This window comes from Ovis aries, chromosome X (genome assembly GCF_016772045.2).
Source record: "Ovis aries strain OAR_USU_Benz2616 breed Rambouillet chromosome X, ARS-UI_Ramb_v3.0, whole genome shotgun sequence".
Taxonomy (NCBI): domain Eukaryota; kingdom Metazoa; phylum Chordata; class Mammalia; order Artiodactyla; family Bovidae; genus Ovis; species Ovis aries.
Window position 1 is genome coordinate 46,074,402 of NC_056080.1, and position 18,629 is coordinate 46,093,030.

Here is an 18,629-nt window from a genome sequence, read left to right on the forward strand (position 1 = left end):
GAAGTCCGGGAGTTGGTGATGGATAGGGAGGCCTGGCGTGCTGCAATTCATGGGGTCGCAAAGAGTTGGAAACACCTGAACGACTGAACTGAAAACTGAACTGACACAACTACGTGCATTTTTAAAACCCATTGAATTAACATTTGGCGAATATTATTGCTTGCAAATTAAACCTAAACAAACATGATAAAAAATGAAATCCTAAAAAGAAACTTTAGAACTGTAAAGGGTAAACAATCTAATACTTCTAAAAATGTGAATTAATACATAAAGAAGGATCAGTTCAGTTCAGTTCAGTCTCTCAGTCATGTCTGACTCTTTGCGACCCCATGGAGTGCAGCATTAAATGGACTGAAGCATTATTATGGATTGCAATCCCATGAACTGCAGCATTATTACAGGAGGATAGAGGTGGTCCTAAGATGGCAGAGGAATAGGACAGGGAGACCACTTTCTCCTCCACAAATTCATCAAAAGAACATGTCAATGCTGAGTAAATGCCACAAAACAACTTCTGAATGCCGGCAGAGGACATCAGGCACCCAGAAAAGCATCCCATTTTCTTCAAAAAGAGGTAGGAAAAATATAAAAGACAAAAAAAAGAGACAAAAGAGGTAGGGACAGAGCTCCGTCCCGGGAAGGGATTCTTAAAAAGAGAGAAGTTTCCAAACACCAGGAAACACTCTCACTGCCGAGTCTGTGGTGAGCCTTGGGAGCACAGAGGGCAACATAACAGGGAGGAAAAATAAATAAATAATTAAAACCCACAGATTACGAGCCCAACAGTAACTCCCCCAGTGGGGAAGCAGCACAGATGCCTGCATTCACCACTAGCAAGTTGGGCCTGGGCAGGGAGGCACGGGCTGCATTGCTTAGAGTAAGGATCGGGCCCAAATGCCCTGAGTGTAATCAGAGCGAACTAACTTGGCCTAGCAAACCAGACTGTGGTATAGCTACCACGCAAAAAGCTCTAACATAAGACACCGCCAAGACCGTGCACAGAAGAAAAGACGGAACAGAATTAGCCAGCTACAGACCATCCCGCTCGGGTGACAGCAAGCCAGAGCTGGAAGGGCAGGAAGGGGGCAATCTCAGTCCCAGAAAGACAATATCTACCAAACGGCAAGCAGGCTCCTTTGCTAACTAAGACTTCTTGGGGTTCTGGACAGTCATCATCCGCCTGAGAAGGTGCACCAGTTATACACCCAGAAAACCAAGCAGCAGGGACGGGAGAGGTGATAAGTTGCAGTGACCATGCTCGTCAAACACCTGAGCTACTCAGGCCTGGGAAGGGCACAAAATGCAGGTCCAACCGAGTCTGTGCCTCTGAGAACTATCTGAGTGCCTGAAACCGAGCAGCTTAGACCAGGGAGGTGCATGCAGCCCAGGGCCGGCCTTGGACAGGTCCTGGAGGAGCAACCTAGAACCTGAGCTGTGTGTGCCACAAGCGGGGGCAGGCCCAGTGTGGCTGAGACACTGCGAGCACACGCCAGTGTCATTTGTTTGTAATGTCTCTCCCTCCCCACAGCGCAACTGAACAAGTGAGCCTAAAAAAAGTGTCCACCACCGCCCCCCTTGTGTCAGGGCAGAAATCAGACACTGAAGAGACCAGCAAACAGAAGAAGCTAAAACAGAGGGAACCACCTTGGAAGTGACAGGTGCAATAGATTAAAACCCTTTCGTTAGTACCAACTACATAGGAAGGGGCCTATAGATCTTGAGAAATATAAGCCGGACCAAGAAACTATTCGAAAATGTACTGATCCCACCCTGCCCACCAGAGAAAGTCCTAGATATATCTTTACTATTTTTACAATCATGCTTTTTTTTTTCTTTTTTTTTTAAACATTTTTCAATTTTTAAGGCCTCTATTACTCCCTTAATTTTCATTTTTATACCCAACAATTACTTTTCAAAAAAAAGACCCTATTTTTAAAGCAAACTTCATATATATATATATATTTTTTTTTTTTAATGATTTTTCTGACTTTGTTTTTCTTCTTCTTCTTCTTTTCTTTAATATTGTATTTTTCAAAATCCAATCTCTACTCTAGATTTCTAATCTTTGCTTTTTGGTAGTTGTTATCAATTTTGTACCTTTAAAAACCCAATCTTCAGTACCCATTTTTACTTGGGAATGAGATTACTGGCTTGACTGCTCTCTCCTGCTTTGGACTCTCCTTTTTCTCCACCAGGTCACCTCTATCTCCTCTCTCCCCCTTCTCTTCTGTACCCAACTCTGTGAATCTCTGTGTATTCCAGATGGTGGGGAACACTTAGGGAACTGATTACTGGCTGGATCTGTCTCTCTCCTTTTCATTTCCCCCTTTTATCCTCCTGGCCACCTCTATCTCCTTCCTCCCTCATCTCCTCTCTGTATAACTCCATGAACATCTCTGAGCAGTCCAGACTGTGGAGCACACATAAGAAAATGATTACTGGCTAGCTTGCTCTCTCCTCTTTTGATTCCACCTCATCTCATTCAGGTCACCTCTAACTCCCTCCTCCCTCTTCTCTTCTCCATGTAACTCTGTGAACCTCTCTGGTGAGAGGTTCCACACTGTGGAGAAACTTTTCATCTTTAAACTTGATGTTTTATCAATGGTGCTATATAGAAGGAAAAGTCTTGAGACTACTCTAAAAATAAGACTGAAAACCAGAAGCAGGAGGCTTAAGTCCAAATCCTGAGAACATCAGAGAACTCCTGACTCCAGAGAACATTAATCGATAGGAACTCTTCAAACACCTCCATACCTACACTAAAACCACCCAAAGGCCAACAAGTTCCAGAGAAAGACATACCATGGAAATTCTCCAGCAACACAGGAACACAGGCCTGAGCTTCAATATCCAGGCTGCCCAAAGTTACCCCAAAACCATTGACATCTCATGACTCATTACTGGACACCTCATTGCACTCCAGAGAGAAGAAATGCAGCTCCACCCACCGGAACACTGACACAAGCTTCCCTAACGAAGAAACCTTGACAAGCCACCTGTACAACCCCACCCACAGAGAGGAAACTCTGCAATAAACAGAACTCCACAAACTGCCAGAATACAGAAAGGCCACCCCAAACACAGCAATATAAACGAGATGAAGAAACAGAGAAATACCCAACAGGTAAAGGAACAGGATAGATGCCCACCAAACCAAACAAAAGAGGAAGAGATAGGGAATCTACCTGAGAAAGAATTCCAAACAATGATAGTGAAAATGATCCAAAATCTTGAAATCAAAATGGAATCACAGATAAATACCCTGGAGACAAGGATTGAGAAGATGCAAGAAAGGTTTAACAAGGACCTAGAAGAAATAAAAGAGTTAATATATAATGAATAATGCAATAAATGAGATCAAAAACACTCTGGAGGAAACAAATAGTAGAATAAAAGAGGCAGAAGATAGGATTAGTGAAGTAGAAGCTAGAATGGTAGGAATAAATGAATCAGAGAGGAAAAAAAAAAAAGAAAAGAAATGAGGACACTCTCAGAGACCTCCAGGACAATAGTAAATGCTCCAATATTCGAATCATAGGAGTCCCAGAAGAAGAAGACAAAAAGAAAGACTATGAGAAAATACTTGAGGAGGTAATAGTTTAAAACTTCCCTAAAATGGGGAAGAAAATAATCATCGGAGTCTAAAAAAAAAACAGAGAGTCCCAAACAGGATAAACCCAAGGCAAAACACCCCAAGACACATATTAATCAAATTAACAAAGATCAAACACAAAGAACAAATATTAAAAGCAGCAAGGGAAAAACAACAAATAACATATAAGGGGATTCTCATAAGGATAACAGCTGATCTTTCATAGAAACTCTTCAGGCCAGGAGGGAATGGCAAGACATACTTAAAGTGATGAAAGAAAATAACCTACAGCCCAGATTACTGTACCCAGCAAGGATCTCATTCAAATATGAAGGAGAAATCAAAAGCTTTACAGACAAGCAAAAGCTGAGAGAATTCAGCACCAACAAACCAGCTATCCAACAAATGCTAAAGGATACTCTCTAGACAGGAAACACAAATAGGGTGTATAAACCCGAACTGAAAACAATAAAGTAAATGGCAATGGGATCATCCTTATCAATAATTACCTTAAACATAAATGGGTTGAATGCCCCAACCAAAAGACAAAGACTGGCTGAATGGATACAAAAACAAGACCCCTATATATGTTGTTTACAAGAGACCCACCTCAAAACAAGGGACACATACAGACTGAAAGTGAAGAGCTGGAAAAAGATATTCCATACAAATAGAGACCAAAAGAAAGCTGGAGCAGCAATACTCATATCAGGCAAAATAGACTTTAAAACAAAGGCTGTGAAAAGGGACAAAGAAGGACACAACAAAGGATCAATTCAAGAAGAAGATATAACAATTATAAGTATATATGCACCCAACATAGGAGCACTGCAATATGTAAGACAAATGCTAATAAGTATGAAAGGGGAAATTAACAATAACACAATAATAGTGGGAGACTTTAATACCCCACTCACACCTATGGATAGATCAACTAAACAAAAAATTAACAAAGAAACACAAACTTTAAATGATACAATAGACCAGTTAGACCTAATTGATACTACATGACATTTCACCCCAAAACAATGAATTTCACCCTTTTCTCAAGTGCACACAGAACCTTCTCCAGGATACATCACATCCTGGGCCATAAACCTAGCCTTGGTAAATTCAAAAATATTCAAATCATTCCAAGCATCTTTTATGACCATAATGCAGTAAGATTAGATCTCAATTACAGGAGAAAAACTGTTAAAAATTCCAAAATATGGAGGCTGAACAACACGCTTCTGAGTAACCAACAAATCACAGAAGAAATCAAAAAAGAAATAAAAACATGCATAGAAATGAATGAAAATGAAAACACAACAACCCAAAACCTGTGGGACACTGTAAAAGCATTGCTAAAGGGAAAGTTCATAGCAATACAGGCATGCCCCAAGAAATAAAAAAAAGTCAAATAAATAACTTAATGCTACACCTAAAGCAACTAGAAAAGGAAGAAATGGAGAACCCCAGGGTTAGTAGAAGGAAGGAAATCTTAAAAATTAGGGCAGAAATGAATGCAAAGGAAACAAAAGAGACCATAGCAAAAATCAACAAAGCCAGAAGCTGGTTTTTTGAAAAGATAAATAAAATTGACAAACCATTAGCCAGACTCATCAAGAAACAAAGGGAGAAAAATCAAATCAATAAAATTAGAAATGAAAATGGACAGATCACAACAGACAACACAGAAATACAAAGGATCATAAGAGACTACTATCAGCAATTATATGCCTATAAAATGGATAACATGGAAGAAATGGACAAATTCTTAGAAAAGTACAACTTTCCAAAACTGAAACAGGAAGAAATAGAAAATCTTAATAGACCCATCACAAGCACGGAAATTGAAACTGTAATCAGAACTCTTCCAGCAAATCAAAAAGCCCAGGTCCAGACGGCTTCACAACTGAGTTCTACCAAAAATTTAGAGAAGAGCTAACACCTATCCTACTCAAACTCTTCCAGAAAATTGCAGAGGAAGGTAAACTTCCAAACTCATTCTATGAGGCCACCATCACCCTAATACCAAAACCTGACAAAGATGCCACAAAAAAAGAAAACTACAGGCCAATATCACTGAGGAACATAGATGCAAAAATCCTTAACAAAATTCTAGCAATCAGAATCCAACAACACATTAAAAAGATCATACACCATGACCAAGTGGGCTTTATCCCAGGGATGCAAGGATTCATCAATATCTGCAAATCAATCACTGTAATACACCACATTAACAAATTGAAAAATAAAAGCCATATGATTATCTCAATAGATGCAGAGAAAGACTTTGACAAAATTCAACATCCATCTATGATAAAAACTCTACAGAAAGCAGGAATAGAAGGAACATGCTTCTGCTGCTGCTGCTGCTAAGTCACTTCAGTCGAGTCCGACTCCATGCAACCTCATAGATGGCAGCCCACTAGCCTCCCCTGTCCCTGGGATTCTCCAGGCAAGAACACTGGAGTGGGCTGCCATTTCCTTCTCCAATGCATGAAAGTGAAAAGTGAAAGTGAAGTCGCTCAGTTGCAACCCCATGGACTACAGCCCACCAGACTCCTCCATCAGTGAGATTTTCCAGGCAAGAGTACTGGAGTGGGGTGCCATTGCCTTCTCCTAGAAGGAACATAGCTCAACATAATAAAAGCCATATATGACAAACCCACAGCAAACATTATCCTCAATGGTGAAAAATTGAAAGCATTTCCCTTAAAGTCAGGAACAAGACAAGGGTGCCCACTTTCACCACTAGTATCCAACATAGTTTTGGAAGTTTTGGCCACAGCAATCAGAGCAGAAAAAGAAATAAAAGGAATCCAAATTGGAAAAGAAGGAGTAAAACTCTCACTGTTTGCAGATGACATGATCCTCTACATAGAAAACCCTAAACACTCCACCAGAAAATTACTAGAGCTAATCAATGAATATAGTAAAGTTCCAGGATATAAAATCAACACACGGAAATCCTTTGCATTCCTATACACTAATAATGAGAAAGTAGAAAAAGAAATTAAGGGAAAAAATCCATTCACCATTGCAACGAAAAGAATAAAATACTTAGGAATATATCTACCTAAAGAAACTAAAGACCCATATATAGAAAACTATAAAACACTGGTGAAAGAAATCAAAGAGGACACTAATAGGTGGAGAAATATACCATGTTCATGGATCGGAAGAATCAATACAGTGAAAATGACTATACTACCCAAAGCAATCTATAGATTCAATGCAATCCCTATCAAGCTACCAGTGGTATTTTTCACAGAGCTAGAACAAATAATTTCACAAGGTGTATGGAAATACAAAAAACCTCAAATAGCCAAAGCAATCTTGAGAAAGAAGAATGGAATTAGAGGAATAAACCTGCCTGACTTCAGGCTCTACTACAAAGCCACAGTCATCAAGACAGTATGGTACTGGCACACAGACAAAAATATAGATCAATGGAACAAAATAGAAAGCCCAGAGATAAATCCACACACCTATGGACACCTTATCTTCGACAAAGGAGGCAAGAATATATAATGGATTAAAGACAATCTCCTTAACAAGTGGTGCTGGGAAAACTGGTAAACCACTTGTAAAAGAATGAAACTAGATCACTTTCTAACACCACACACAAAAATAAACTCAAAATGGATTAAAGATCTAAACGTAAAACCAGAAACTATAAAACTCCTAGAGGAGAACATAGGCAAAACACTCTGCGACATACATCACAGCAGGATCCTCTATGACCCACCTCCCAGAATACTGGAAATAAAAACAAAAATAAACAAATGGGACCTAATTAAACTTAAAAGCTTCTGCACAACAAAGGAAACTCTAAGCAAGGTGAAAAGACAGCCTTTGGAATGGGAGAAAATAATAGCAAATGAAGCAACTGACAAGCAACTAATCTCAAAAATATACAAGAAACTCCTGCAGCTCAAGTCCAGAAAAATAAACGACCCAATCAAAAAATGGGCCAAAGAACTAGACATTTCTCCAAAGAAGACATGCAGATGGCTAACAAACACATGAAAAGATGCTCAACAGCACTCATTATCAAAGAAATACAAATCAAAACTACAATGAGGTACCATTTCACGCCAGTCAGAATGACTGCAATCCAAAAGTCTACAAGCAATAAATGCTGGAGGGGGTGTGGAGAAAAGGGAACCCTCTTACACTGTTGGTGGGAATGCAAACTAGTACAGCCACTATGGAGAACAGTGTGGAGATTCCTTAAAAAACTGGAAATAGAACTGCCTTATGACCCAGCAATCCCACTTCTGGGCATACACACCAAGGAAACCTGAATTGAAAGACACATGTATACCCCAGTGTTCATTGCAGCACTGTTTATAATAGCCAGGACATGGAAGCAACCTAGATGTCCATCAGCAGATGAATGGATAAGAGAGCTATGGTACATATGCACAATGGAGTATTACTCAGCCATTAAAAAGAATACATTTGAATCAGTTCTAATGAGGTGGATGAAACTGGAGCCGATTATACAGAGTGAAGTAAGCCAGAAAGAAAAACACCAATACAGTATACTAACATATATGGAATTTAGAAAAGTGGTAATGATAACCCTGTATGCGAGACAGCAAAAGAGACACAGATGTATAGAACATTCTTTTGGACTCTGTGGGAGAGGGAGAGGGTGGGATGATTTGGGAGAATGGCATTGAAACATGTATAATATCATATAAGAACAGAATCACCAGTCTAGGTTCGATGCAGGGTGCAGGATGCTTGGGGCTGGTGCACTGGGATGACCCGGAGGGATGGTGTGGGGGGAGAAGTGGGAGGGGGATTCGGGATTGGGAACACATGTACACCCCTGGTGGATTCATGTTGATGTGTGGCAAAACCAGTATAATATTGTAAAGTAAAAAATAATAATAAAATAAAATAAAAACAAAAAAAGAAGAAGGATAATACACCATGATTAGCTAGCATTTATCCCAGCAATGCAATGCTTATTTAAGACATGAAAATTATTTAATCTAAATCACCATGTTAACAGATTACAGGGTAAAAGCATAAGATCATTTCAATAGATTAGTGGTTCATTTGACAACATCTGGAGACATTTTCAGTTGTCACAACTGGAAGCGTTGCTACTGACCTCCAGGAGATAGAAAATGCTTAATAGGTATTCTGTTAAGCACTCTACAAGGCACAGGATAGACTCTAATTGAGAGTCAGTATTCCACATTCTACTTTCCCAACTCAATATATTTATGATATTCACACACATTGCTATAGGGTACACACATCTAGTCCTGTTATTTCTTACTAGATATTAACCCAGAGTAAGTATTCCCCATATGTTTCACATCCATGCCCTGGTGATAAATACATAAGCTGCATCTAACTGCACTCGATGACATAACACTGCCATGTTATCAACAGCCTTGTAAATGTTCCCTTTCTCATGGACCTCTGAAAATTTCTCTGGGATATATTCTCACAAATGAAACCAGTAAGTCGTAAACATGCTTAACTTTGGTAAATACTACCCAGGTGTTTTATGGAATGACTGAATCAGTTTAAAGCTGTTAAAAAAAAGGGGGGGGGACTTAACATATCAGGCCTGAGACTGCTATCCTTAAAAAGGCCTACTTGAAAGGTTGGCCCTTGGCTGGCATCTTGGAATTTGGATCTCAAGAGGGTTTTCACCATTCCCTGACAAGAATGGCTCACTGTGCCTAAACCATTTGTATGAACATTGTGGTTTATGCGGAAGACCTGCTTTCCTTCTGTGGGTCTGGAATTTTGGTACACACTAGGCAAAGAATGCCTACATGACCAGCCTCCCATAGACAACTTGGGCACTGAGTCCTTAATAATTTTCCCTGGTAGACAACATTTCACATGTGCTGTCATAACTCATTGTAAAGGGAATTAATTACACCCTGTGTAACTCAACTGGGAAAGGACTCTGAAAATTTATACCTGGTTTCCTTCAGACTTCGTCCCATATACCTTTTCCTTTTGGTGATTTCGCTTTGTATCCTTTAGTTATATTAAATCATAACCATGAGTATGACTATATGCTGAGTCCTGGGATTTCCAGAAAAATCACTGAACATAGGGGTTGCCTTAAGTATATAGCCTCAACATAAATTCCCAGTCAAAGTAGGAAAATTTTAAGACTTACTTTCACCTGCATACTTCCATGTGTCATTTGAATTTTATACCACATGAATGTGTTATCTTTTAAATAATAAATACTTTATAAAAAGGGAGAGAAAAGTTGTCAAAACTAGGTTACCTATGAATAAGATCCAAAAGGATATTACAGAACCATAGAAGTATACAGTGAAACCTTCTTAAATCCCTGTGAAGAAGCCAAAAGAAGATAAGGAACTTATCCAGTTACCGAGACAGTCATTATATTTATGGCTTGCATCCTCACTTCCCTGTTTCTAGTGCTCCTTTCTCTTAAGTCATGTGGCCCCTTTTCCTACACAAGTCACTTCCCCTACCATAGTGTTCTCCCCTAAATGCCTTGCAGGGGTCTACTTTCATGGTGATCATAGTCTTTCCTATATCTCAGACTCCTGGAATATGTGAATATGTTCGTGTTCTCCCCTAAATGCCTTGCAGGGGTCTACTTTCATGGTGATCATAGTCTTTCCTATATCTCAGACTCCTGGAATATGTGAATATGTTCAGAGTCCCTCCCAAAATGTTGGGTCCCATGGAAACTGAGCCCAATGGGAACAGAAAAGAGAAGTTGAAAAATCCTACTGGTAACTATCTGGAAGAGGAGAAAAAGGGAGGAGAATAGTAAAGAAAGAGAGTCCTTGGTCAAGTCATCATATCTTTCCAAGTTTTCATACTGTAGCAAGGGGGTGAACATCAAGGTCAGAGAGGAATCCATCCACTACTGTGGGACAAAGCAGCTGAGCAGAACCAGATAGCTTAGAGATTCCTTGCATGGATTCCAAACGTCTCTCAAAACCCTCCCCAAAGGGGAAGATGCTTACGTGCTCCAGGAAGCAGGGTCCTATTTCGCTGAGATGGGGGTCATCATTGTTGTACTGTTTCTCCAGGTCTCTTACAAAGCCCATCTGAAACCTGTAGATGTCTTCAATGTTCCCAAAGATCACCTTCAGTTGCTCATCACTGAACATGTCCCTTCTCTTCCGGCATTGCTTCAGGTAGCCCTGCAGACAAAGTAAAAGTCCAGGATGAGGATGCCCTTCATTCCTTGAGGATTTTACCACTTCTTAAGCATTTGGGAGCCTTATTTCAGTTCCATGATGTAAAGAAGAAATAACCATTTCTATTTTTCACACAAGAAAATTGGGTTTAAAGAAGGAAGTCACTCGATCAGTGAATAATTAGGAAAGCTGGATCTTAAGGAAAAGTCTCTAGAGCGCAAAGATTCCAGAGCATAGAGCTTTGCCCACCATTCTCTATGACAAGGACCCCCAAAAGTGATAGGATTCTTTCTCAGAATCTGGTTAAGCACAAATAAGTTCACTCACTTTAGTAGCTATTGGGTTAGCTGAATTGATTCACAACTCTAATGTTCTATTTCTTGTAGGACCAGTCCAAAAGCTCTGGTAGGAAAACTCCCCAAAAAGGAAGAGACAAAACCAAACCATTCTTAAAGTGAATATTGTAGTCATCTGGTCAGTAGCTGGTCAGGAGAGATTGTTTGGATGAGCTTAGTGAGCAAGCCCACAGGTGCCCAGGCATGGTGTTTTCAACAGGGTAAGTGTTTAGGACACATTTGTGAATAAATGGATGAATTAATACAGCTAGCCACGGATGAAAAAGGAATCAATGAAAGAAATTCTTAGTCTGATAAGAGAACTGAGATAACACAACCAGACTCAAAACACATTAAAAGTCAGGGCAAAGGAAACAAACAAACAAACAGAGTTTTCCATTCTGAACATCCCAGTGTACATTTTTAACTAATAGTAATGGTCTTCATTAGAAATCATTAGCATGTAAAAATTCTGGTGAGAATGAATTATGCCCACTTGCTTTTATCTAAATGCTAAATGTGATTTTTATAACATCTGTTGAGCCCCTAATGAGGAGCAATATGGTGAATGACTTATCACTTCTGGCCCTGTCTAACTCCATTTTGTCTCCTCTAACACAGTTTGCAATGAAGGCATCTAGGCTACTCCAGGAAGATTCTCATTCCTGGTTTCAATGCCCTTTACCAACTCCTACCAAAAACTCACTTCTCTTTTATCTTCTTACCCTCCAATTCAGCCATTAATGAGTAAGTGTCTTTTAACCATTTGCAAATTAATAGTTTGTGCCTGTGTTGACATTTATTTAATTAATGGCTTATGCCCTCCCTGACTACTATGCTCAAGATGTCCTACATTCATTTATATCCAATTCTTGACCAAGAGGAAGACACTCTTTACTCCCAGAATATCTTTTTAGCTTTACTCTCTTTACTAAACTGGATTCCCAAATTCTGCTTCCCTCAAAAACTTTCTTTCACTAATAAGAAGAGAGGTAATAAATTCCTGAAGGTTCCTCTCTGCCTAATAGGTAACTCCTAGTTTCCTCATCTCTATTTTCCTCCCTTCTCTCCCCATTCTCTCTTTTTCACTCTTAACACTTTTGGAAGTGTGTTAGCTACAGTAGAGCAAGAAAATCAGTGACCATATCATCTGGCAGGAACTTTTCCAACTTGACATTAGGCAAGGGACAGAGACCGACTCACCTCTGCTCCCACTTTTTCACCCTAAAGTAGGCTTGTGAGTATAACTGGAAAAAATGGTAACAATGTTACATTAGTATGTCACTTCTGGGTTAGTAGTAAGTAGGGAAAACCACTAGACCATTCAGGGATGACCTAAATCAAATAACTTACGATTATACAGTGGCAGTGAGAAATAGATTCAAGGGTCTAGATCTGATAGATAGAGTGTCTGATGAACTATGGAATGAGGTTCATGACATTGTACATGAGAGACAGGGATCAAGGCCAGCCCCATGGAAAAGAAATGCAAAAAAGGAAAATGGCTGTCTGGGGAGGCCTTACAAATAGCTGTGAAAAGAAGAGAAGTGAAAAGCAAAGGAGAAAAGGAAAGATATAAGCATCTGAATGCAGAATTCCAAAGAATAGCAAGAAGAGATAAGAAAGCCTTCTTCAGTGATCAATGCAAAGAAATAGAAGCAAACAACAGAATGGGAAAGACTAGAGATCTCTTCAAGAAAACTAGAGATACCAAGGGAACATTTCATGAAAAGATGGGCTCGATAAAGGACAGAATGTTATGGACCTAATAGAAGCAGAAGATATTAAAAAGATGTGACAAGAATACACAAAAAAACTGTACAAAAAACATCTTCACGACCCGGATAATCACGATGGTGTGATCACTCATTTAGAGCCAGACATCCTGGAATGTGAAGTCAAGTGGGCCTTAGAAAGCATCACTATGAACAAAGCTAGTGGAGGTGATGGCATTCCAGTTGAGCTATTTCAAATCCTGAAAGATGAGGCTGTCAAAGTGCTGCACTTAAGATGCCAGGAAATTTGGAAAACTCAGCAGTGACCACAGGACTGGAAAAGGTCAGTTTTCAATCCAATCCTAAAGAAAGGCAATGCCAAAGAATGCTCAAACTACTGCACAATTGCACTCATCTCACATGCTAGTAAAGTAATGCTCAAAATTCTCCAAGCCAGGCTTCAGCAATACGTGAACCGTGAACTTCCTGATGTTCAAGCTGGTTTTAGAAAAGGCAGAGGAACCAGAGATCAAATTGCCAACATCTGCTGGATCATGGAAAAAGCAAGAGAGTTCCAGAAAAACATCTATTTCTGCTTTATTGACTATGCCAAAGGCTTTGACTGTGTGGATCACAATAAACTGTGGAAAATTCTGAGAGAGATGGGAATACCAGACCACCTGACCTGCCTCTTGAGAAATCTGTATGCAGGTCAGGAAGCAACAGTTAGAACTGGACATGGAACAACAGACTGGGTCCAAATAGGAAAAGGAGTGCGTCAAGGCTGTATATTGTCACCCTGTTTATTTAACTTACATGCAGAGTACATAATGAGAAATGCTGGACTGGAAGAAACACAAGCTGGAATCAAGATTGCTGGGAGAAATATCAATAATCTCAGATATGCAGATGACACCACCCTTATGGCAGAAAGTGAAGAGGAACTAAAAGCCTCTTGATGAAAGTGAAAATGGAGAGCAAAAAAGTTGGCTTAAAGCTCAACATTCAGAAAACGAAGATCATGGCATCTGGTCCCATCACTTCATGGGAAATAGATGGGGAAACAGTGGAAACAGTGTCAGACTATCTTTTTGGGCTCCAAAATCACTGCAGATGGTGACTGCAGCCATGAAATTAAAAGACGCTTACTCCTTGGAAGAAAAGTTATGACCAACCTAGATAGTGTATTCAAAAGCGGAGACATTGCTTTGCCAACTAAGGTCCATCGAGTCAAGGCTATGGTTTTTCCAGTAGTCATGTATGGATGTGAGAGTTGGACTGTGAAGAAGGCTGAGCGCCGAAGAATTGATGCTTTTGAACTGTGGTGTTGGAGAAGACTCTTGAGAGTCCCTTGGACTGCAAGGAGATCCAACCAGTCCATTCTGAAGGAGATCAGCCCTGGGATTTCTTTGGAAGGAATGATGCAAAAGCTGAAACTCCAGTACTTTGGCCACCTCATGCGAAGAGTTGACTCACTGGAAAAGACTCTGATGCTGGGAGGGTTTGGGGGCAGGAGGAGAAGGGGACGACCGAGGATGAGATGGCTGGATGGCATCATTGACTCGATGGACGTGAATCTGAGTAAACTCCGGGAGTTGGTGATGGACAGGGAGGCCTGGTGTGCTGCGATTCATGGGGTCACAAAGAGTCGGACACGACTGAGCAACTGGACTGAACTGAACTAGTGAGTGACAAGGAAACAAGAAGTCAGCCTGGACAGCTCATTCATCCCCTGATAAACCAGCTCATGAAATACTTAATAGTTTTGTTTACTGCTCCCATTTGAAACATCTCAGGGAACTGACAAATTACCATCAAATTCTTAAAAGTGCAGCAAGGATGTTATATCTTAACATGAGTATGGAATATAACAGAAATGGGGAAAAAAAGGAAAAAGTGGGGTTTGAAAAAGAAAGAGAGAGAGGTCTCAGAATGGCTTCCTAATTCCCCCAATATGCTATCCATTACCTTTGTGAAGGATACCATTTTCTTTATATTACATTATATAGGAAGGTGATGTGCTGTAACAAGGGAATATAAATTTCTATATTAGAAGAAATGCAACTACCCATAGGATGGTAGGGCCCTAGAGTGTATTGTTTACTGTTTTTCTTTAAAGCTAATTCTAGATTATAAATAAATATATTATGGTGCAGTTGGCTTAATAGAATATCACACAGCCATTAAAGTCAGAAAGGCTATCTTGTAACATGGAGATGTGTTTATGGTATAATGTTAAGAAGTAGAATACAAAATGGTGTCACTGTGCCTTTATGATTAAAAGTAAGAAAAAAGTATTTGCCAGAGAATATAAAGAAAATACAGCCTTGAGAAGATTGCCTTGAACACAATATTATCAAGGAAAGGAGGAGAATCTAATGTCTTCTTAAATTTTCCATCCCTAGTGTTTAAGACACATGACTTGCTGAAGGGATTACAAATAATAGATAGAAACTGCTCTTATTGGGCTTCCCAGGTGACTCTAGAGGTAAAGAATCTGTCTATCAATGCAGGAGACATAAGAGACATGTGTTCGATCCCTGAGTTGAGAAGATCCCCTGGAGGAGGGCATGGCAACCCACTCCAGTATTCTTGCCTGGAGAATCCCATGGAGAGAGGAGCTTGATGGGCTATGGTCCATAAGGTCACAAAGAGTTGGACATGACTGAAGCGACTTAGCACACACATGTCCTTACGAAGGAAATGTTAAAAAGGGACATAAGGATATGGGAGTAGCCAGAGAACCCTTAAATGTCATACCTAGTCCCTATTTCACCCAACTGCCTAGACTTCTTAGGGGAGAAAGGCCAGGAGAGTTTACTAGTTCTCGGAGTCTTGATTTTATTTTTCACTCCCTTCTTTGGCGGACTTAGTGACTTTATCAAATTTTCCACAAAAACAATGAACAGCACTTTGATTAGGGGTCAGTCAATCTTTGTTTCTTCTCATCCACTTATTTTTAAGGACGTATAATTTTAAGATGAGTTGGTAGTGAAATATGACTTTCAAAAAAAAAAAAAAACCTAATGCCATTTTAAGTTAGGGATAAAGGAGAAACAGACTGAGAAGGTGGAATGAGAGAAGTAATAGAAAGGCAATCACACTTCTGCAGGGGAGCATCATTCAATTCTGAGCCCTGTTTTCAGAGAAACATGAAGAAAAGGATACAAAGCCAGAAGGAAATACACAGGGCAGAGAGGGGCCTGAAAAGCAACACCATGAAGAATGGTGCAATACCAGGGTTGTTTGTCCTGGAGAAGAGAAGTTGCAGAGGACCTCTGAAGGCTTGTCACAGGGCAAAGCGAGCAGAAGGGGTTTATGGATCTTACTGTCAAGGATGCTTCGAACACCTTTTAGCTCCATCTGAATGGTAAGAGAGAATAAGGTGATATGGCAGTAGGTGTGAACTAACTGAACAAAAGTAGTTTCTGAGAGCCTCACCTCTCCTAGGAGTAAAGTGAGCATGAACGTGAAGGCAGTACTGTGGGAGTTATCAAATCAATCACAATCAGCATGAATTAGGCCTGCTATATTGCCATGGTAATAGGCAAAGAAGGTTGACTATTAATTTTACTGTTTCTAAACCCTCAGGGTTGATCTGAAAGTCTAAATCTAATATAATGAGCTAGAATAAGTGCCTTATATGAGATACAAATCAAAATCATGACCTGCAGAGAAGATTCCAAAGACTTGTGGGAAATAAGATTAATCAAAGAACCTCTGGATCAACTATGGTTTTAAAAAACCTTTAGGGAAAGACCTGTGCAAACCTGGACCTTGGTGACTCTATCTATAAAATGTATATATCAGAAATGATTTACAGGGCCTCATTCAGCTCTGACTCTACAGATATCATATACTGTTTGGACTGGAAGCCTGACAAGAGACTTGATATATATCTTGAAAACAATATAATTAGGGAATGATAACCACGTTTGCCCTGTTCACAGCCTGTATCTCTAGAGCTTTTCTTCTTTCACTTTTCTGTCCATGAAGTCTTTTTTTCAGATTAAATGAAACCATTAAAAAATAAGAGGATGACAGGAAGAAGATTTGCAACTTGGAAAACTGCCAAGGGATTAATATCTGGAGTATACCAGGAACTCCTATAAATCAGCACAAAGAGAGAGAGAGAGAGAGAGAGAGAGAGAGAGAGAGAGAGAGAGAGAGAGAGAGAGAGAAACTCCAGGAAAATGGGCAAAGGATAGGAACAGGGTCTCGAGTGTCCAGGTGGTATGGATAGGTAGAGCCTAGAGCAGCCAGAAAACCCTGGGCTGGTCACTGAAGTCCAATGAGCTGCTTCATCCTTTTAGTTTAGTATGCTATACAAATATTATTGCTTATTACAATGTGTTATTTTCTACATATACACCAAGATATAAAGACAATTGGGAATAAATCAGGATAGGCAATTAACAGAAAGAAAAAGTCAGTAAGTTTGAAAACTCCAGGCTTAAACATATCAAATGTAAATGTCTTGAAGCTATAGTATGAGAAACTCTATCAGGTCTAGGAAGAATTCCTTGAAGGTGTATGAGACACTAATACAAATGACCAAGGAAAACTAGTCCAGCTTTTCTGGAGGCATTTGAGGACAGAATTTATTTCACAGGTATCAGATGACTGAGATTGTCTTACTCAGAGAGTATTTAACTTTGTTTGACCTGTGTTTCAGTTTCCCTGATCATAATATGATTTCTAAAACAAGAGTAAATACCATAAACCATTGGTCAAGATGGCCTAGAACTAAGCCAATTCTCTTTTATATCACTGGATTTAGAAAGAAGAATGTCATCTTTTCAGAGAACTCATTAAAAAATATACTTTCTCTTACTGGCCTCAGTGAATAACTTTGATAAAAATAACTCTATTTCCTACTTCCACATTTGTAAAATGAGTGTAGAGTAACTTAAATGGTGAGGCACTTTCTGCTTCCAGGAGTAATTAATAAATGAATAAATAAATACAAAAAATGAATTTTTTCTGATACTGACTTTTTTCCATACTGAATACAACATTTATAGATCTCCCTTAACCTACAGAAAGAGTAGATACCATGCTAACACATTTGTGCATGAGTAAGACATGCCTCCATTGGTATCAGTGAGAAAATGGTGGAAAAGGCAGAAGTAGCATGGATTACTAGCACAGTGTTCCTTGGTGAGAGCATACCTAGATTTCACAGAATCAGAGAACGTAATATCCAGACAGCACTTAAAGAGCAACTCTTCCAATCTGCTAATTTTAGAATTAGGAAACAAGGTCCAGGATGGAAAAGATTCACCTGAGGTTCCTCAATCAGTTAGTGACTAAGGTGGGATGTGAACGCAGGAATCCCAATTCTGGTTTTGGTATTCTTTCTTATAAATCATATTGTTCCTCATAGTTTTTGATTTAGAGGTGACAACCCTGAGCTAAAATATTGTTTTCTGACTTACACACAGAGCTATGCATAGGTTTCTCTACCCTTCTTTTGTTCTAGCTAAATGTTCCTTTGACATCTGTGGTTGCAGGGTGGGACAAAGAGAAATTTCCCTTTTAAACCATTAGCTTCAGCATCAAGAATAATTAAGAGATATGGAACTCACAAATCACCAACAAAAACTTTGTTAGGTTAGTTGGACTGGGAAATTTCTCAAAGCAGGGAATGACACTCCATCTTTCAGAAAGATAAATTCTTGCATTGCTGTCCTGAGCCCATGCCCAAGAAATTTGGGAAAAGAGGCCAAGATATTTGAGAGTTGAGAATAAAATCCATCTAAGACTCAACATATTCCTACTGGGCCAGTATCTGAGAACTCTAGGAAAGTAATTTCGTCTCTTGGAG

At 39.5% G+C, this 18,629-nt stretch overlaps 1 protein-coding gene across 19 annotated transcripts in view; it reads right to left on the reverse strand.

The window, feature by feature from the left end:
- The window catches only part of ARHGEF9 (Cdc42 guanine nucleotide exchange factor 9), a 456,021-nt gene that overhangs the window by 89,740 nt on the left and 347,652 nt on the right, over positions 1–18,629 (reverse strand). For all 19 annotated transcript variants that reach the window (XM_015104868.3, XM_060407410.1, XM_060407408.1 and 16 more), the window contains one exon: positions 10,576–10,755. In XM_015104868.3, the coding sequence (XP_014960354.1) occupies positions 10,576–10,755 (180 nt within the window). The remainder of the gene's footprint in view (positions 1–10,575; positions 10,756–18,629) is intronic.